General features: G+C 43.6%; 1 protein-coding gene across 6 annotated transcripts in view; it reads right to left on the bottom strand.

The window, feature by feature from the left end:
- The window catches only part of LOC134346399 (ribonuclease T2-like), a 119,299-nt gene that overhangs the window by 77,950 nt on the left and 19,213 nt on the right, over positions 1 to 22,136 (bottom strand). For all 6 annotated transcript variants that reach the window (XM_063047759.1, XM_063047762.1, XM_063047760.1 and 3 more), the window contains exons 7-8: positions 21,987 to 22,014; positions 1,854 to 1,898 (exon numbers count right to left, since the gene is read on the bottom strand). In XM_063047759.1, the coding sequence (XP_062903829.1) occupies positions 1,854 to 1,898; positions 21,987 to 22,014 (73 nt within the window). The remainder of the gene's footprint in view (positions 1 to 1,853; positions 1,899 to 21,986; positions 22,015 to 22,136) is intronic.

The following is a 22,136-nucleotide window of genomic DNA, read 5'->3' as shown; positions in this document are numbered from 1 at the left end:
GAAAGAAAAAGGTCATGTGCTCGCTGTGCGCGGGAACATCGCCCAAATCAGTGTTTCGCATATGGCAAAATTTGCTACAACTGTGGTAAGATTAATCAGTTTTCACACTGTTGTAGAAGTAGAAAGAAAGAAAATGACATGAAAGAAGTAAATGCAGTGTTTGAAGATGACCGTGAGGAATTTTATATAGATGCCTTTGTGCAAATGCTGACATGGAGAATATAAAAGCAGTGGCTGCAGTGGCTGAGACGACCAAACAGGAGGCAACTGATGATGTGAAAAAACAATGGCAGGAGGAGGTTGCTTCAATGCAAGCGATAATGAAAGAGACACTGAGAGAATATGAGATTCAGTCTCATCACCGTCTAGAGCAAGAATGCTCACAGTGGGCACAGTATAAGCAAGAAGTGAAAGCACAAGTGAAGGAATTGAGAAGTTGTATTGAAATGATGAAGTCTCAGCATAAAAAAGAGATTACACATTTGATGAATGAATTAGATGAAGAAAAGAAGATTTGGAAGGAATTAGGAAAGATACAGTCCAAACAGAAGCAGGGAAGCAGATTGCTGAGGAGGATAGCATGAACTGCTTAACTGAAATTCCAGATTATAACCAGGAGGCATATGAGAGTATACCAAAAAGTTTAGTTGAGATAAATAAAGAAAAGCTTACATCAGAAAAGAAGAGATAAAGAAGAGTCATGGCTCAGATAGCGAAGAGCCAACTTCAGAGTTTCAGTTAGCTGATTTAGATTTGTTTATTGGTTAATATTGTTATTTGTTTTTCTTTTCAGGGAAAGGAAGATGTGATTCTTCAGAGATCTAGTTAACTGATGCAGAGGAGACAAAACATGTAAATAATAACAAGGAAACACAAGATCTGTGTGTACCACTAAGAAGGTCTACTCGTGTTCGTAAGCCCATGGAGAGACTGATAGAGACGTGTTGAATTATGTATTTGCTTTGATTAATGTTGTTAATTGTTTTTCTTTTGAAGGAAGGGAAGTGGTGATATCACGTGCAATGCTGTGCCAGTACCTGATTGGACAGAGCACTGAGCATACGCAGGTTTTTGCCAGAATGTTCCAGCATGTGGCAGGTTTAAGGCATGTTTGTTTATTACTGTAAATAAAAGTTCTCTAATTCTTCCAGAATATGAGTCTTCACTGTTAACCCACAGTACGTTTAAACTAAAACAACATAACAATCATTGTCGGATGCCTATTATTATTTTCTAAGTGCCCTGTTTCCTCTTCCTTAATCGGAGCTTCCAGCATTTCCCCAGCATTTATGTCAGGTTAATTGTTCTGTATTTCCTTGCTGTCCTTCTCACAAACTCTGGCATCTACTTGTGGTCTTCTCACATGGGGAAGTGTTCCATAATCTATGGGAATTTGAAAGGTGAAAGCAGTGCATTCACAGAGCTCCTCCTTCAAATCCCTGAGATACAGATCATCGGAGGAGTTATTTCTCTGGAAAACCCTATTTCTTGATCAGTCTTACCACTGCCCTCAAAGAAAGCATCACAGAGAAACCAGGAAATTATAGGCCAGTGGGCATACAGTATTTGCCCTGTGAGGAGAGCTGAAGCAGTCAGCACATGTTCACTCTTGTGGAGGGCAATGAGGTGTGATCTCACAGAGACACGGACATTCATGATGGGACTGGGCAGGGTACATCTTGTGTAAAGGATGGAGATAAGAATATATTCCTTCTCCTTGCAAGTAGTGAATGTTCTGAGCTCTCCACTGGGAGGAGTTGGGAACTCAGTCACCAAGTGTTCTGACATCATGGGTCAGCAGAGTTCTGAATCAGAGGCTAGTCGCTTGCTTTTATATTCAGGACCATACTTACATATTCCTTTACTTCTCCTTTTTCTCTTAAGCAACTTGAAATTTCCTGTGAATAAAGAGAAAGGAAAGTGAAGGGTAGCAGGAGAGCTGCATCACTGCATGGGACGGAAAGGAAGACGCTACAATGTCTAATCAAAACTGCCCAATGCATGACTGTCACCAGCCTACCTGCCATCAAGGACATTTATACAGAAAAGGGCCAGTAACATCATGAAGAATCCCACACACCCTGCTTATGAACTGTCTGTCCTACTCCCATCAGGGAGGAGGCTCCGTGACATCCACATCAGAACCACCAGGCTCAAAAACAGATACTTTCCCCAAGCAGTAAGGCTAAGCGACATCTCCACCAACTGACTCACCCCTCCACACCCCCAACCACCACTACTTTATCATTTCCTGTCAGAGTCACCTTATGTACAGACACTCCTGTGCCCAGCGTCACTTTATGGGCATACACGCAATCCATATACATAAACTATCTAATCTATTTATATTTATTGTATGCTTTATTATTGTGTTCTTTATCTTAATGTCCTTTCTTTGTGCTCCATCGGTTCTGGAGCAACAATTATTTCGTTCTCCTTTGCACATGTGTACTGGAAATGACATTAAACCATCTTGAACCTCGAGTGGACAGACCCAGGTTATGATCTCACAAGCAAGCTGAGAAGGCAGGAGCAACACACACACAGTGCTGGAGGAACTCAGCAGGCCAGGCAGCATCTAGGAAAAGAGTAAGTCGATGTTTTGGGCTGAGACCCTTTGGCAGGACTGGAGAATAAAAAGCTGAGGAGAAGATTTAAAAGGTGTGGGGAGGGGAGTGAGAAACACAAGGTGATAGGTGAAACCTGATGGGGGAGAGGATGAATTAAAGAGCTGGTAAGTAAATTAGTGAAAGAGATCAGACATAGATTGGGAGACTGCTTCACTGAGCACCTACACTCCATCCACCAGAAAAAGCAGGATCTCCCAGTGGCCACCCATTTTAATTGTACTTCCAATTCCCACCTGTCTATCCATGGCCTCCTCCACTGCTGTGGTGAGGTCACACTTAGACTGGAGGAACAACACCTTATATTCTGTTTGGGTACCTCCAACCTGTTGGCATGAACATCAATTTCTCGAAGTTCTGGTAATGATCCACACCCCCCTTTCACCATTTCCCATCCCCTTTCCCCTTTCTCACCTTAAATCTCCTTGTTTGCCCATCACCTCTCTCTGGTGCTCCTCCCCCCTTTTCTTTCTTCCATGGCCTTCTGTCTCTTTCACCAATTTACTTTCCAGCTCCTTACTTCATCCCCTCCCCCTTCAGGTTTCACCCATCACCTGGTGTTTCTCTCTCCTTTAAATCTGCTCCTCAGCTTTTTCTCTTCAGTCCTGCTGAAGGGTTTTTAGCCCAAATTAATGACTGTGCTCTTTTCCAGAGATGCTGCCTGGCCTGCTGAGTTGCTCGGGCATCTTGTGTGTGTTGTTGGAAAGGGAGGATTGATAAAGACCCTTCAGAAAGGAGGAGAGAGGATAATAAGCAATGGACCATGGAGAGGAAGTGACAACTGCTCAGTGCAGATGTCAGGATGGGGGCAGACTGGAAATCTGAAAATGACGGAGAGTTTGAGCAGTCAGATAGTGATCAGTAACGATCTCTCAAGAACCACTAGATTTTCAAATGGCTCTAGAGAATAGAGCAACACCCATTTAGAACAGAAATGAGCAGGAATTTCTTTAAGTAGAAGGTGGTAAATCTGTGGAATTCATCACCACAGACGGCAATGGAGGCCAGGTCCATAGGCATATTTAAAGCAAAGGCTGATAGGTTCTTGATTGGTAAGGGCATCAAGGTTTACAAGGAAAAGGCAGGAGAATGGGGTTAAGAGAGACAATAGACCGGCCATGATGGGCTGAATAGCCCAATTCTCTTCTATGTCTTATGGACTGAAAGCAGTGCAAGTGAATCACTGCTTCATCTGGAAGGATCATTTGTATCTCTGGATGGTGGGAAGGGAAGAGGTGAAAGGACTATCAGGAAACAAGTACACGGAAACCTGGACATCAAGGGATATTGAGGGCTGGATAAAGAGATAAAAACGAAGCCTGAAATAGGAATCATGGGAGGTCTGGCAAATGTGTAAAACGTGGAGTGAAGTGATTAAAAAGGAAATGAGGAAGACAAAGAGGGGTCACAATAAATCAATGGCAGACAAGACTAAGTTAAATCAAAAGGCGTATTATGTATATCAGGGGCAAAAAAAAGTCCAGGGAATGAGTAGAGTCCATCAGGGACAACATGGGCAATCTGGGCTTGGAGTCAGAAGATGCAGGAGAATCCCAAATGAATACGTTTCATCAGTGTTCACAGATGAAATGAAGTTAGAGGATTCAGGGAAAGAGAAGGTGGAAGTGTAGTTTCAATCCCAGGAACGAATGCTCCTTCTGTCAGATGTGGGAATTCGGGGTACCTGACAGTTTCCTTGATGACTATATTTGCAAAAAATACACCCAACTTCAGCACCTGATTGACCAGGTCAAGGAGATGGAGATGGAGATGGGTGTACTCAGAATTATTCGGGAGGCTGAAGATTTGGAGATGAGACTTTTGAAGAGGTGGTCAGTACAGTAGATGGATGACCACTGGGAGAGGTAAGGGGGTTAAGAAGCCAGTGCAAGGTTCCCCTGTGGCCGTTCCCCACAGCAACAAGAATACCCCTTTGGATACTGCTAGGGGGGATGACCCATCAGATCATGGCAGCAGGAGCCAGGCTGGGGGCGCTGTGCTAGCTCTGAGTCTTGACAGGGAAGGGTAAAGTCAGGCAGTGTGATAGTTACAGGGTGCTCAGTAGTTAGGGGACAGAAAGAAGATCCTATGGCCGCAAAAGAGACACCAAGATGGTGTGTTGCCTTCTGGGTGCTAGAGTCCATGATGTATAGTCATAGTCATAGTCATACTTTATTGATCCCAGGGGAAATTGGATGGTGTGTTGCCTTCTGGGTGCTAGGGTCCATGATGTATCAGAATGGCTATAGGATATTCTCAAGGGGCAGGGGGAGCAGCCGGAGTTCGTGGTACATTTTGGCACCAATGACATAGGCAGAAAAGGGGAAGAGGTCCTACACAGTGAGTATATAGAGTTAGGCTGAACAGAAGGACCTCCAAGGTAGTAATCTCCGGATTACTCCCTGTGCCACTGGTTAGTGCAGGTAGGAATGGGTGATAGCATGGATGAATGAGTGGCTGAGGAGATGGTACAGGGGACAGGGTTTCAAGTTCTTGGATCATTGGAACCTTTTCTGAGGAAGGAATGGCCTAAACAAGAGGGACAGGTTGCACCTGCATTGGAGGGGAACTAATATCCTGGCCAGGAGGCAGGAGGCTGGGAACCAGAGTCCCTGGTCAGTAAGGGAAGGATCAGGCCAGAAGGTAGACGTCGGGAAAAGGTTTAAAAGGCAGAATTGAAATAATGGATCGGAGAGTTTGCAGTGTGTTTATTTTAATACTAGGAGTATTATGGGTAAGGGTGATGAACTTAGAGCATAGATCAGTAAATGGAAATACAACATTGTAGCCATTATTGAAACTTGGCTGAGAGAAAGGCAGGAATGAGTGATGAATGCCCCAGGTTTTGAAATTTTAGAAAAGATAGAGGAGGAGGCAAAGGTCAGGGGTTAGAATTGCACGACTAATCAGGGACAATATCACAGCTCCACTCGGAGGAGACATAATGGAGGGGTCAGACACTGAGTCCATTTGGATGAACTCAGGAAATGGAAGAGTGCAATCACACTGATGGGGTTGTACTACAGACCCCCGAATAGCCACCAGGACATTGAGGAACAGAGAAATAATCAGATTAAGGAAATGTGTAAAAACAATCGGGTTTTTGACATGGGGGATTACAACTTCCCTAATATAAATTAGGACCCTCTTAGTGCAAGGGGTTCAGATGGGGCAGAATTTGTTAAGTGTATCCATGAAGGATTCTTAAATCAGTTTGTGGATGATCCAACGAGAGGAGGTGCCATACTGGACCTGGTAACACACACAAAACGCTGGAGGAGTTCCTCAGATTTCCAGCATCTGCAGATTTTCTCCTGTTTGTGTACTGGACCCGGTGTTGGGTAATCAGCCTTTCAGTGACCACAACTCCTTAACCTTCAGGATAGCTACAGATAAAGAAGAAGAAAGCCCTTAACTCCGAGTGGAGTCATCGGGACGCCGTTGTGACGGCGTTTTTTTAGCAGGCTTTCTTATTTTTATGAGGTTGAGTTGCTAGCTCGAAACTCAACCCAGCATGGATAGAAAGGGTGCAAGGGAGCCGGCTGGATTCGAACTTGGGAGCCTTCACTCCGAAGTCCGACGCTGATACCACTACGTCACCAGCAGGCAATAGCTACAGATAAGGGTAGGTATATTCCTTGTGGGAGAGTCTTAAATTGGAATAGGGCAAATTACGAGGGCATTAGGCAGGAACAAAGAAGCGTTAATTCAGAACACCTATTCTTTGGCAAGTCCACATCAGACATGTGGATGATCAATTGCACAGAGAACAGGAAAGGCATGTTCCTGTTAGATGGATGAAGATGGAAAGATAAAAAATCTTGGATGTCCAGCGAGGTGATGAATTTAAACAAGAATATAAAGAAAAAGCATGTACATCTTTGGAAGTCAGGATCAAACAAAACACATGAGTTTAAAGAAGACAGAAAAGAACGAAAGAAGAGAATTAGGAAAGCCAGGAGGGGCTATGAAAAGTCCTTGACAAGGAGGATTCAGGTAAATACCAAGACACTCTGTACATACATCAAGAGTAAAAGGATAACAACGGACAGGGTGGGACCACTCAAGGATTAAAGGGGAAACATTTGCTTGGATGCAGAGAATGTGAGTGAGGTACTTAATGAGTACCTTGCTTCAATATTTACCAAGGAAAAGGATAGGGAGGAGCAGGAGATCATTGCTGAGTGTATAAATACGTTAGGGCATTTAGAGGTCAAGGAGGAGGAAATGTTGGGCCTCCGACTGAGTATTAAGGTAGATAAGTCCCCAAGGCCTGACGAGATTTATTCCAGGCTATTGAAGAGAGCAAGAGACGAGACTGCTGGGCCCGTGATCAGTATTTTCATGTCCTCTCTAGCCACAAGCAAGGTCCCAGAGGACTAGCGAGAGGCTAATGTTGAACCTCTATTTAAGAAGGGAACAAGGGAAAATCCTGAGAACTATAGACCGGTGAGTCTCACGTCAGTTGTAGGGAAATTGGTGGAGAAAATTCTTAGGGATACAATATATGAGAATTTGGAAACCCCTGGTCTAATTATGGAGAGCCAGCATGGGTTTGTGTGTGTCAGGTCATGTCTTACCACTTAGTTGAGATTTTGACAAGGTGACAAGACAGACTGATAGGGGTAGAATTACCAAGGTTGGTGGAGTAATGGATGGAGTAGAACACTGGCAAAGAATACAGCACAATATTGATCAGTTGCAGATATGGATTGAGAAACGGCAGATAGAGTCGAACCGAAAGAAACGTGAGATGTTGCTCTTCGAAAGGGCAAATGCAAGAAGAGAGGCCATGGCTGAATCATGGCAGAAGGATGAGTGTAGATGAGAGCTGAATGTCCAAGGTTACATGTTGTATCGGAGGGACAGGAAGGTAGCAAACAGGGTGGCAGAACTCTGCTGGTAAAGAATGGCATCAACTCAGAAGAAAGATGTGACATAGGATCTGAAGATGTTCAATCCTTGTGGGTTGAAACAGGACCCTGATGCCAGTTACATACAGACCTCCCAACAGTGGCTGGGAGGTGGATCACAGATTACAACAGGAAATACAAAGGGCGTATCAAAAGGGCAATGTTATGATAGTCATGGGAGATTTTAACTTGAAGGTCGATTGGGAAAATCAGGTTGGTAATGGATCTCAACAGAGTGAGTATGTCGAATGCCTAAGAGATGGCTTTTTAGAGCAGTTTGTCATTTAGCCTACGAGGGAATCAGCTTTACTGGATTGGGTGTTATGTAAAAGAACCAGAGGCGCTTAGGGAGCTTAAGGTAACAGAACCCTTAGGAGACAATCACAATATGATTGAGTTTAACTTGAAATTTGATAGGGAGAAAGTAAAGTCTGATGTAGCAGTAATTCAGTGGAGTAAGGCAAATTACAGTGGTATGAGAGACGGGTTGGCCAAAGTAAACTGGAAGGAGCTGCTGGCAGGGATGTCAGCAGAGCAGCAATGGCGTGTGTTTCTGGGAAAAATGAGGAAGGTGCAGGACATGTGTATTCCAAAAATGAAGAAATACTCGAATGGCAGAAATAGTACAACCATGGCAGACAAGAGAAGTCAAAGCTCATTAACAACAAAAGAGAGGGCATACAACAGAACTGAAAGACCTAAAAGTACATAGTCACCCGGGCCAGATGAACTGCACACTAGAGTCCTGAAAGAGGTAGTATTGAAGATTGTGGCGGCATTAGAAACGATCTTTCAAAAATCATTGGATGATGCCAAGGACTGGAAAATTGCAAACGTCACGATGCTCTTTAAGAAAGGAGGAAGGCAGCAGAAAGGAAATTATAGACCAGTTAGCCTGACCTCAGTGGTTGGGAAGATGTTCGATTCAATTGCTAAGGATGAGGTGATGGAGTACTTGGTGATACAGGACAAGATAGGTCAAAGTCAGCACGGTTTCTTTAAGGGAAAATCCTACCTGATGAACCTGTTGGAATTATTTGAGGAGATTATAGGTAGGATAGATAAAGGGGATGCTATGGATGTTGTATATTTGGACTTTCAGAAGGCTCTTGACAAGGTACCACACATGAGGCTGCTTACAGGAAAGTTACTAATATTGTTAGAACATTGGCTGATTGGAAGAAGGTTGCGAGTGAGAATAAAAGGATCCTTGTCTGTTTCGCTGCCAGTGAGTGACTAGTGGTGTTCTGCAGGGGTCGATGTTGGCACCATTTCTTTTTATGCAGTATATAAATGACTCAGATGATGAAATAGATGGCTTTATTGCCAGTTTTGCAGATCATATGAAGATTGGTAAAGGGACAGGTAGTGTTGAGGAAACAGGTAGGATGCAGACGGACTTAGACAGGTTAGGAGAATGGGCAAGAAAGTGGCAAATGAAATACAATGTTGGAAAATGCATGGTCATGCACTTTGGTAGTAGAAATAAATATGTTGTTCGTCCATCATTGAAGTCGATGAGGACCTCAACACCATTATGATGGTAACATACATCAAAGTTGCTGGTGAACGCAGCAGGCCAAGCAGCATCTATCGGAAGAGGCGCAGTCGACGTTTCAGGCCGAGACCCTTCGTCAGGACTAACTGAAGGAAGAACTCTTCCTTCAGTTAGTCCTGACGAAGGGTCTCGGCCTGAAACGTCGACTGCGCCTCTTCCTATAGATGTTGCTTGGCCTGCTGCGTTCACCAGCAACTTTGATGTATGTTGCTTGAATTTCCAGCATCTGCAGTATTCCTGTTGTTTTTGTTACCATTATGATGGTGTCGAGACTAGCGCGTGATTTGGATTTAAGTGAGGGAGAGTTGCACAGTGTCAGCCTCACTCTCTCTTCCCAATTCCCATCTGGATCCAATGGCAAGACAGAGTCTAGACAGCTGGAAATGGGACTAGGCGCAGTGGATGACCAGGACGTCTTTTGTGTCTTGTCCTGCTCTATACGTTCCACGACGCTTGCAGAGACCGCCTTCTTGACCGTTGGACCTTCCGTTGGTCTCGTCTGCTCAGTCCGCTGGAGTCAGTCATCACATGCTGGGATAGACAACTCCCTATCTCACCGGGGGTTTGAGACCCGTCGGCTACCCTCACCTGGTTTTGCCGGCTTGTCGAAGCCGTTGGCCGGGGTGTGGCCACTGTCGCATGCAAACAACTACAGGGAGCCACAGGTGAGAGCTGAGTGCCAGGAAGGGTGTATGGGGTGTCAGGGAGGGGTAGCACCTCTGTTGGGGAACATGTCGCATCCTTTTCAGGGCAGTTAGTCCACCTTTGGTCCCCATCTGGCACTCCGCTCTCACCTGTGGCTCCCCGTAGAAATAAATATAACCATATAACAATTACAGCACAGAAACAGGCCATCTCGGCCCTTCTAGTCCGTGCTGAATGCTTACTCTCACCTAGTCCCACCGACCTGCACTCAGCCCATAACCCTCCATTCCTTTCCTGTCCATATAGCTATCCAATTTAACTTTAAATGACAATATCAAACCTGCCTCAACCACTTCTACTGGAAGCTCGTTCCACACAGCTACAACTCTCTGAGTAAAGAAGTTACCCCTCATGTTACCCCTAAACTTATGCCCTTTAACTCTCAACTCATGTCCTCTTGTTTGAATCTCCCCTACTCTCAATGTAAAAAGCCTATCCACATCAACCCTATCTATCCCCCTCATAATTTTAAATACCTCTATCAAGTTCCCCCTCAAATTTCTACGCTCCAAAGAATAAAGACCTAACTTGTTCAACCTTTCTCTGTAACTTAGGTGATGAAACCCAGGTAACATTCTAGTAAATCTTCTCCGTACTCTCTCAATTTTGTTGACATCTTTCCTATAATTTAGTGACCAGAACTGTACACAATACTCCAAATTTGGCCTCACCAATGCGTTGTACAATTTCAACTCCTATACTCAATGCTCTGATTTATAAAGGCCAGCATACCAAAAGTTTTCTTCATCACCCTATCCACATGAGATTCCACCTTCAGGGAACTATGCACCATTATTCCGTGATCCCTCTTTTCTACTGCATTCTTCAATGCCTTACCATTTACCATGTATGTCCTATTTTGATTAGTCCAACCAAAATGTAGCACCTCACATTTATCAGCATTAAACTCCATCTGTCATCTTTCAGCCCACACTTCTAACTGGCCTGAATCTCTCTGCAAGCTTTGAAAACCTACTTCATTATCCACAACTCCTCCTATCTTTGTATCATCTGCATACTTACTAATCCAATTTACCACCCCATCATCCAGATCATTAATGTATATGACAAACAACATTAGACCCAGTACAGATCCCTGAGGTACACCACTAGTCACCGGCCTCCAATCTTACAAACAGTTATCCACCACTACTCTCTGGCGTCTCCCATCCAGTCACTGCTGAATCCATTTTACTACTTCAATATTAATACCTAATGATTGAACCATCCTAACTAACCTTCTGTATGGAACCTTGTCAAAGGCCTTACTGAAGTCCATATAGACAACATCCACCGCTTTACCCTCGTCAACCTTCCTAGTAACCTCTTAAAAAAATTCAGTAAGATTTGTCAAACATGACTTTCCATGCACAAAACCATGTTGACTGTTCCTAATCAGACCCTGTCTATCCAGATAATTATATATACCATCTCTAAGAATACTTTCCATCAATTTACCCACCACTGACGTCAGACTCACAGGCCGATAATTGCTAGGTTTACTCTTAGAACCCTTTTCAAACAATGGAACAACTTGAGCAATACACCAATCCTCCGGCGCCATCCCTGTTTCTAGTGACATTTGAAATATTTCTGTCAGAGCCCCTGCTACTTCCACACTAACTTCCCTCAAGGTGCTAGGGAATATCCTGTCAGGACCCGGAGACTTATCCACTTTTATATTCCTTAAAAACACCAGTACTTCCTCTTCTTTAATCATCATAGTTTCCATAACTTCCCTATCTGTTTCCCTTACCCTACGCAATTCAATATCCTTCTCCTTAGTGAATACCGAAGAAAAGAAATTGTTTAAAATCTCCCCCATCTCTTTTGGCTCCACACATAGCTGTCCACTCTGATTCTCTAAGGGACCAATTTTATTCTTCACTATCCTTTTGCTATTAATATAACTGTAGAGACTCTTTTGGATTTATTTTCAGCTTACTTGCCAAAGCAACCTCGTATCTTCTTTTAGCTTTTCTAATTTCTTTCTTAAGATTCTTTTGACATTCTTTATATTCCTTGAGCACCTTATTTACTCCATGCTGCCTATATTTATTGTAAATCCCTCTCTTTTTCCGAACCAAGTTTCCAATACCCCTTGAAATCCATAGCTCTCTCAAACTTTTAACCTTTCCTTTCAACCTAACAGGAACATAAAGATTCTGTACCTTCAAAATTTCACCTTTAAATGACCTCCATTTCTCTATTACATCCTTCCCATAAAACGAATTGTCCCAGTCCACTCCTTCTAAATCCTTTCGCATCTTCTCAACGTTAGCCTTTCTCCAATCAAAAATCTCAACCCTGGGTCCAGGCCTATCCTTCTCCATAATTATATTGAAACTAATGGCATTGTGATCACTGGACCTGAAGTGCTCCCCAACACAAACCTCCATCACCTGACCTATCTCATTCCCTAACAGGAGATCCAACACTGCCCCTTCTCTAGTTGGTACCTAGTTGGTATCTAGTAGTGCGGACTGTTTTCTGAACAGAGAGAAAATACAAAAGGGATGCAATGGGACCTGGGAGTCCTTGTGCAGAACACCCTACAGGTTAACTTGCAGGTTGAGTTGGTGGTGAGGAAGGCAAATGCAATGTCAGCATTTCTTTCAAGAAGTTTGATAAGGTACCCCATGCAAGGCTTATTGAGAAAGTAAGGAAGCACGGGATCCAAGGGGACATTGCTTTCTGGATCCAGAACTGGCTTGCCCACAGAAGGCAAAGAGTGGTTCTACACGGATCATATTCTGCATGGAGGTCAGTCACCACTGGAGTGCCACGGGGATCTGTTCTGGGACCCCTACTCTTTGTGATTTTTATAAATGACCTGGATGATGAAGTGAAGGGATGGGTTCGTAAGTTTGCTGATGACATAAGGGTTGAAAGTGTTGTGGATAGTGTAGAGGGTTGTCAGAAATTACAGCAGGACATTGATAGGATGCAAAACTGGGCTAAGAAGTGGCAGATAGAGTTCAACACAGATAAGTGTGAAGTGGTTCATTTTAATGGTAAGTCTCTTGGCGGTGTGGAGGATCAGAGGGATCTTGGGGTCCAAGTCCATAGGACACTCAAAACAGCTGCGCAGGTTGACTCTGCGGTTAAGAAGGTGTACGGTGTATTGGCCTTCATCAATTGTGGAGTTGAACTTAGGAGCCGAGAGGTAATGTTGCAGCTATATAGAACCCTGGTCAGACCACACTTGGAGTACTGTGCTCAGTTCTGGTTGCCTCACTGCAAGAAGGATGTGGAAGCCATAGAAAGGGTCCAGAGGAGATTTACAAGGATGTTGCCTGGATTGGGGAGCATGCCTTATGAGAATAGGTTGAGTGAACTCGGCCTTTTCTCCTTGGAACGACGGAGGATGAGGGGTGACTGACAGAGGTGTATAAGTTGATGAGAGGCATTGATTGTATGGATAGTCAGAGGCTTTTTCCCAGGGCTGAAATGGTTTCCACAATAGGACACAGGTTTAAGGTGCTGGGGAGTAGGTACAGAGGAGATGTCAGAGGTAAGTTTTTTACTCAGAGAGTGGTGAGTGCGTGGAATGGACTGCCGGCAACGGTGGTGGAGGCGGATACGATAGGGTCTTTTAAGAGACTTTTGGATAGGTACATGGAGCTTCGTAAAATAGAGGGCTATAGGTAAGCCTAGTAATCTCTAAGGTAGGGACATGTTTGGCACAACTCTGTGGGCTGAAGGGCCTGTACTGTGCTGTAGGTTTTCTATGTTTCCATGTTTCTACGTCTAGAATATAAGTGCAGGGATGTGATGCTGAGGCTTTATAAGGCATTGGTGAGGCCTCACCTTGAGGATTGTGTACAGTTTTGGGCTCCTCATCTTAGAAGAAATGCGCTAGAATTGGAGAGGATCCAGAGGAGATTTACAAGGATGGTTCTAGGAATGAAAGGGTTATCATACGAGGAACATTTGATGGCTCTGGGTCTGTACTTCGGAATTCAGAAGGATGAGGGGCAATCTCATTGAAACCTTTCGAATGTTGAAAGGCCGAGACAGAGATGTGGAAAGGATGTTTCCCATGGTGGGGGAGTCTAGGACAAGAGGACACTGCCTCAGGATAGAGCGGTGTCCATTCAAAACAGAGATGCGGAGAAATTTCTTTAGCCGGAGGATGGTGAATTTATGGAATTTTTTGCCACATGCAGCTGTGGAGGCCAGGTTGTTGGGTGCATTTAATGCAGAGACTGATAGGTTCTTGATTGTACTTGGCATCAATTGAGAGAGGGCCAGGAAATGGGATTGAGGAGGAGAAAGAAGGATCGGCCATGGTTAAATGGCAGAATGGGTTTGATGGGCCAAGTGGGCTGGTTCCACTCCTATGTTTTATGGTCTTATGGTCTTATATTTCAATGCAATTCAATTTAAGTTCAATTGCTATTCGACCACACATGAATATCCACGAATACAGCCGAACGAGACAGCATTACCCTGGGGCCAATGTGCAAAATGCAGTCCCAACAGTCACACAGCACAAAGCATACGCAGCACATACAAGATAGCAAGCACATAGAGATATTCGTAACAGCCACACAATAAGAAGTCCAGGCAACGGAGCTTGTCTCTGCCAAGCGAACACTGGTGGCAGCCTGGACGCCATGCCACACTGCCCCCGGGCTCCGTCGCCTCTCTCCTGGTGACTGTAAACAGGCAACACCACGGCTTGAGGCCCAGACCTCCAGCAAACAAGATAGCAAGCACAGATAGAGTATCAGTAAAATGCAACCACGCAAAACATATATGTATAGTGCAGACCCTAATTTCATCAATACCAAGGACCACAATGGAGCTTGTCTTCTGCCAAGTGAACACTGGCGGGCAGCTCCAACTCCATTTAATGTGACTTACTTTTATTGGCTCTTTCCAAGTGCCTAATTACCTCATAATCTGTGGCATACCATTAAATCAAATTATTAAAAAGAGGTGACATTGTATTAGAAGGTGTAGAATCTTTGTGGGTAGAGCTAAGAAACTGCAAGGATAAAAGTAGTATACAGACCACCCAAACAGTGGTAAAGATGTGGTCCACTAATATGATGGGAGATAGAAAGTGTGTGTCAAATTTACAATAACTATAGGGAGTTTCAATAGGCAGGTAGATCGGAAGAATCAAGTTGCTGCTGGATCCCAAAAGGGGATGACTATGAGAGCCGTTCATGGCTGAGCCCACTAGGTGATCAGCTATTCTGGATTGGATGTTGTTCAATGACTCAAAACTGATTAGAGAGCTTAAGGTAAAGAAACCCTTAGGAGTAAGTGATCATAATATGATAGAATTTACCCTGCAATTTGAGAAGAAAAATCAATACAACAATGGTGTAAAGGGAAATACAGAGAGAGGAGCTGACCAAAATTATTTGGGAGGGAACACTAGCAGGATGACAACAGAGCAGCACTGGCTGTAGTTTCTGAGAGCAGTTCAGAAGGCACAGCAAAGATACATCGGAAAGAAGTCAAAGCCAACATAAAAGCCACAGAGAGGGCATATAGTAGAGCAAAAATTGGTGAGAATTTAGAGAATTGAGAACCTTTCAAGTATCAACAGAAGGCAACTAAAAAGCCACTAAGAAGGAAAATATGGAATAAAGGTAAGCTAGGCAATAATATTAAAGAAGATATCAAAAGTTTCTTCAGTTATATAAAATGTAAAAGAGAGGTGAGAGTAGATATTGGATCATTGGAAAATGATGCTAGCAATGGGGAACAACGAAACAGCAGATGAAATGAGTATTTTGCATCAGTCTTCACAGTGGAAGACACTAGCTGTATGCCAGAAATTTGTGAGTGTCAGTGGGGCAGAAGGGTGTGAAGTTGCCATTACTAGGGAAGAAGGTGTTTGAGAAACTGAAAGGTCTGAAGGTAGATCCGCCCCAGAGTTCTGAAAGAGGTGGCTGAAGAGGTTGTGGAGGCATTAGTATCATCTTCCAAGAATGATCTTTCAAGGATTCTGGAGGAATGGAAAATTGCAAATGTCACTCCACTCTTCAAGAAAGGAGTGAGGCAGAAGAAAGGAAATGACAGCCAGTGGTTGGGAAGATGTTCGAGTCGATCGTTAAGGATGTGGTTTTGGGGTACTTGGAGGTACACGATAAAATGGGCGACATCACAGTGGTTTCCTGAAGGAAAAATCTTGCCTGTCCAATCTGTTGGAATTCTTTGAAGAAATAGCAAGCAGGATTAACAAAGGAGAATTAGTGGATGTTGTGTACTTGGATTTTCAGAAGGCCTTTGACAAGGTGCCACACATGCGGCTTTTTAACAAGAGCCCATGGTATTACAGGAAATGTACTAGCATGGATAGAACATAGGTTAATTGGCAAGAGGAAAAGAGTAAGGATTAAAGGGTGCTTTTCCTGGTTGGATGCTGATGACTAGTGGTGTTCCACAGATGTCTATTTTGGGACCATTTCTCTTTGTTTTATGTCAATGATTTGGATGAAGGCTTTGTGGCCAAATTTGTGGATGATGTGAGGAAGCAGAGAGGCTACAGAAGGACTTTGGCAGAATAGGAGAATGGCAGATGAATACAGTGTTGGGACTTATATTGTCATGCACTTTGGTATAAGAAATAAAAGCGCAGACTATTTTCTAGATGGAGAGAAAGTTCAAAAAATTAAGGTGCAAAGGGACTCGGGAGTCCTTGTGTAGGATTCCTTAAAAGTTAATTTTCAGGTTAAGTTGCTGATGAAGAACATAAATGCAATATTAGCATTCGTTTCGAGAGGACTAGAATATAAAAGAAAGGATGTAATGTGAGGCTTTATCAGGCATTTATGAGCCTGCTTGATTTACCATATCTATACCCCTCAGGAGGAGGAGGAGATGGTGGCAGCGCAACGCAGCACGCGCGGCCACTTTGGTGGTGATGTCTGTTATTTGTCAAGTAGGGGACCGTGCACAATTCTAATTTGATGGAGACAGACGTGAGAGTACAGAGGAACATCTGGAGAAACTTCTGAAATGCCTGCTTCACTGCCGCTGTTACTGTGTGCTCCGGAATCTCCAGAGGAGAAGGCCCTGATCCTCGGCTTTGCTTGTTTCAGTGGCCGGGACGAGGTCGAAGGCACTTGGGAGACTGTATCGGAGGGGCTGGTCAGAGGCTCGGTGTTTTCGGACGGACGGACTCAGTGTCGGCTGGGGTCGGCTGCTTCCAATGCATCAGCAATTGTTGGTGCCTGGAGGTTTATGGTAGGGAGTTTCTCCCTTTGCCGCCTGCTATCGGGGACTCGGGAGTTGATCGACTCGGGACTTTGAGACTTTTTTTTTACCAAGCCCATGGTCTGTTCTTTATCAAAGTATGGTATTGCTTTGCACTGCTGTAACTATATGTTATAATTATGTGGTTCTGTCAGTGTTAGTCTTTGGTTTGTCCTGTTTTTCTGTGATATCACTCTGGAGGAACATTGTATCATTTCTTAATGCATGCATTTCTAAATGACAATAAACGAGGACTGAGTGTTCTCATAATCTAATCTAATCATAATTTTGTATACCTCTGTCAAACTCCCCTCAATCTATGTTTTAGGGAATAAAGTTCTAACCTATTCAATCTTTCCTTAGATTCTCAAGTCCCGGCAACATTCTTGAAAATTTGCTCTGTACTCTTTCAATCTTATTTACATCTTTCCTGTATGTAGGTGACAACAAACTGCACACAATACTTCAAATTAGGCCTCACCAATACCTTATACAACTTCAACATAACATCTCATCTTCTGTACTCAATACTTTGATTTATAAAGGCCAATGTGCCAAAAGCATATTGTGATGCCACTTTCAATGAATTATGGACCTGTATTCCCAGGTCCCTTTATTTTGTCACAATCCTCAGTGCCCTACCATTCACTGTGTAAGACCTACTCTGGTTGGTCCTAGCAAAGTGCAACACCTTGCATTTATCTGCGTTGAATTCAATCTGCCATTTTTCAGTCCATTTTCCGGTTCTTGCAGATCCCTCTGCAAACTATGATAGTATTCTTTGCTGTGCACTACACCCCAATCTTGGAGTCACCTGGAACGTTGCTGATCCAGTTAACCAAATATTTATATATCCAGTCCCTTGGAATACCTTCCAATGACTTTCCCAGAACTGACGTCAGGCTCATCGCCTACAATTTCCTGGTTTCTGTTTAGAGCCTTTCTTAAACAGTCAAAAACATTGGCTATCCTCCAGTCCTCTGGCACCTCTCCTAACGCTAAGGATGCTTGAAATATCTCTGCAAGGGCCCAGCAATTTCTGCACTCGTCTCCCATAGGGTCTGAGGGAACACCTTGTCAGGCACTGGGAATTAATTCACCCTGATTTGCCTCAGGATAGCAAACACCTCCTCCTCGATAATCTGTACAGGGTCCATGAAGTTGATGCCACTTTTCCTCACTTCCATAGACTCCGAAGTAAATGCAGATGTAACAAAATGATTGGCTTCACACATGAATTACCATTCTGACTTTCCAGTGGACTAATCTTGTCCCTTGCAAATCCTTTTACTCTCAACATCTGTAGAATCCCTTACAATTCTCCTTCACCTTGTCTGCAAAAGCAACTTCTTTCCTTCTCTTAGCCTTCCTGATTTCTTTCATAAATGTGCTCTTGCATTTCTTGTACTCCGAATGCATCTCATTTGTTCCTACCTGCCTATACTTGCTGTGCACATCCCTTTTTCTCTTAATAACAGCCTCACTATCTCCTGAAAGCCAAGGTTCACTACACTTGTTATCTTTATCTTTTATTCCAACAGACACATGCAAACTTTGTTCCCTCAAAATTTCACTTTTGAAGGCCTCCCATTACCAAGTACACCTTTGCCAGAAAACAGCCTGTCTCAATCTACACTTGCCAGATCATATCTGATACCAACAAAATCGGCTTTTCTCCAATTTAGAATCTCACCCAGCAGACCAGACCTATCTTTTTGAACATTTAGTTTGAAATTAATGGCACTGTGATTACTAGATGCAGTGTTCCCCTACACAAACTTCTGAACACAATTGACAAACTCTGTCCCATCTAATCCTTTGACAGTTTAAGAGTCCCGGTCAATATGTGGAATGCTAAAATCACCTGCTATAACAACCTCATGTTTCTTGCAATTTCTCTACAAATTTGTTGCCCTAAATCCCTCAGATTGTTGGGTGGTCTGTAATATAGCCCTATTATTTCTCAGTTCCACCCACAACACTTTGTTAGTCAAGTTCTCCAGTCTGTCCTGATGGAGCACGGCCATGACATTTTCCCTGACTAGTAGCACCACCTCTCTCCTTTTAATTCCACCCACTCTGTCACGTCTAAAAAAACGGAACCCTGGAATATTGAGCTCCAGTTCCACCCCTCCTGCAACCAAGTCTCACTCATGGCTACAATATCGTACTTCCAGATCGTGATCCATGCAGCTCAGGACACTAGTCACACCATGCTCAACTTTTTGATTCCTGATTTTGTCTGAGGTCTTACCAGCATCTGTCTCCATGACCTCTCCACTCTCTGTTCTGGCACTCGGGTTCCTGCTATTCCAAACCCCCTGCAACTCTAATTTAAACCCCACTGTATGGCATTAGAAAATCTTCCTGCAATTTTCTAGTCCTCAGAATCTATTGATTCTTGAAAGATCAGTATTAGTGCCTCTATAATCTCTTCAGCTACCTTGTTCTGAACTTTGGGGTGTCATCCATATAGACCAGGTGACTTATCTACCTTCAAACAGTTCAGCTTCCCAAGCACGTTCTTAGTAACAGCAACACCACTCACTTCTGTCCCTTGACACTCTCATATTTGTGACATTCTGGTAGTCTTCCACAGTGAAGACTGACACAAAATACTTAGTAAGATCCTCCTCCATTTCTTTGTCTCCCATTACTAGCTCCCAGTGTCATTTTCCAGTAGTCTGATATCCACCCTGATTTCTGTTTTACTCCTTATATATCTGGGAAAAAAACCTTTTTTTATCCTCTTTTATATTATTGGCCAGTTTACACTATAAGACCACAAGTTATAGGAGCAGAATTAGGCCATTTGGCCCATCGAGTCTGCTCCACCATTTCATCAGCGGTGATCCATTTTTCATCTCAGCCTGAATTTCCTGCCTTTCTCCCGTATCACTTCATGCCCTGACCAATCAAAAATCTATCAATCTCTGCCTTAAATATATATATAAATACTTCACCTCCACAGTTGACTGTGCCAATGAATTCCACAAATTCACCACTCTCTGGCTAAAGAGATTCTTCATCATCTTTGTTCTAAAAGTACGCTCCTCTATTCTGAGGCTGCGTCCTCTGGTCCTGGGCTCTCCCTCCAAAGGAAACACATTCACTCTATCAAAACCTTTCACCATTCAGTAAGTCTCAATTGGGTTATCCCTCATTCCTCTGAATTCTGGTAAATATAGACCTAGAGCCATCAAACGCTCTTCATATGACAAGCCATTCAATCCTGGAATAATTTGTGTGAACATTCTTTGAACACTCTCCAGCGTCACAATATCCTTTCTAAGATAAAAGGCTTAAAACTACTCACGATATTCCAAGTGAGGCCTAACCACTGCTTCATAAAGCCTTTCTGTCATATTTCATTGTTTCATCACGAGGTGAGAAGGTTGATGAGGGCAGGATGGTAGACATTGTCTACATGTTTAGCAAGGCCTTTTGCAAGGCCCCATGTAGTCCACAGACCGTGTGGTCTGTAAAGCTCGGTCACATGAGATTCAGGTGAGCTCGTCAAATGAAGATAAAATCGCCTTGGTATAGCTGATAGAGGGTTCAGACCAGCGGGCTGCCACAAGGATCATTGCTGGGTCTGCTACTCATCACTTATACGAACAACTTGGATGAGGATTATAGGTGGAAAGGTCAGTTAGTTTGCAGATGACAATAAAATTGCTGGAATAGTGCAGAGTGGAGGAGGTTATCCATTACATAAGGACCTTGATCAACTGGGCCAGTAGAAGAACGAATGGTACATGGAGTTTAATGTAGATAAATGCAAGCTGTTGCCTTGCAAACCAGGGCAGGAAATGCTAGGACTCTGGGGAATGTTGTAGTGCAAAGACACCTGAAGATTCAGGTAGAGAATTCCTTGAAGGTGGTGATACAGGTAGGGATGATGATGCTTGCTTTCATTGGTCAAAATACTGGGAGCAGGAGATGAGGCAGAACAAGGTGATGGTAGGCCACGCTTGTACCATCCTGGTCACTCTGCAACAGGACAGATGTCATTAAAATGGAGAACATCTAAAAATGATGCATGGAGATGTTACCAGGGCTGGAGATATTGTTTTTTAAGTAGAAATGTTTTACCCTGGCGTGTAGGAGGCTGAAGGGTGGCCTTGGAGGTTTATAGAATCATGAGGTGCATAAATGACCTGAACAAGAGAAAATCTGCAGAAGTTGGAAGTCAAAGCAACACACACAAAATGCTGGAGGAACTCAGTAGACAGTCCTGATAAAGGGTCTCAGCCCGAAATGTCTATTGTTCACTCTTCTCCATGGATGCTGCCTGGCCTGTTGAGTTCCTCCAGCATTTTGTGTGAGGTGCGTGGATAAGATGGATGGTCACGATCTTTTTCCCAGGAGAGAGGAGCCTAAAACCAGAGGGCACAGGTTTAATGTGAGAAAGGAGAGAATTAAAAGGGACCCGAGTGGAAATGCTTTCACGGAGTACGGTGAAAGGGGTGATAGGGGTGGGTACAATTACAATGTTATTTAGAGTTACAGTGTGCAACAGGCCCTTCCAACTTCACGAGGCGCGTTGCCCAGCACCACTGATTTAACCGTAGCCTAATCACAGGACAATTTTCCACTAACTAGTACGTCGTTGGACTGTTGTGGCGGGGGGGCGGGGGGCGGTAGGGGAAGAACCAGAGCACCTGGAGGAAACCCATGCATTCATGGGGAGGACAGACAAACTCCACACAGATAGTGCTGGAATTGAACTTCAAATTCTGATGTCCCAAACTGTAACAGCATTGCACCCCATGGTTATTGCAAAACGTTTGAAAGACACTTGGACAGACACAAGGATTGTAAAGGTGTAGGTGAACTATTTGGGATGGGCAATATAGTAGGTATGGATGAGTTAAATAGAGGTGCTGTACTGTTCTGACTACTCCTGGTGTGGCCCTGTACAATATTAAAACCACTTCAACTCAATTACAGAGAGTGCCTCACCTTAGGGTTAGTGCAGTTTCCGAGAACTCTGTAACAGAAACAGAGAATATCTTTACTTGCACTGCACATTGACATTCAGTGTTGGTAAAAATGCATCTTTCAATCATTCCCTCTCCCTCAGTTATCACACTCTATGTCTAATTGAGACTC

Source organism: Mobula hypostoma, chromosome 5, assembly GCF_963921235.1.
Source record: "Mobula hypostoma chromosome 5, sMobHyp1.1, whole genome shotgun sequence".
Classification (NCBI taxonomy): Eukaryota; Metazoa; Chordata; class Chondrichthyes; order Myliobatiformes; family Myliobatidae; genus Mobula; species Mobula hypostoma.
The sequence above is the reverse complement of the archived record's forward strand: the minus strand, read 5'-3'. Positions and strand labels throughout refer to the sequence as shown.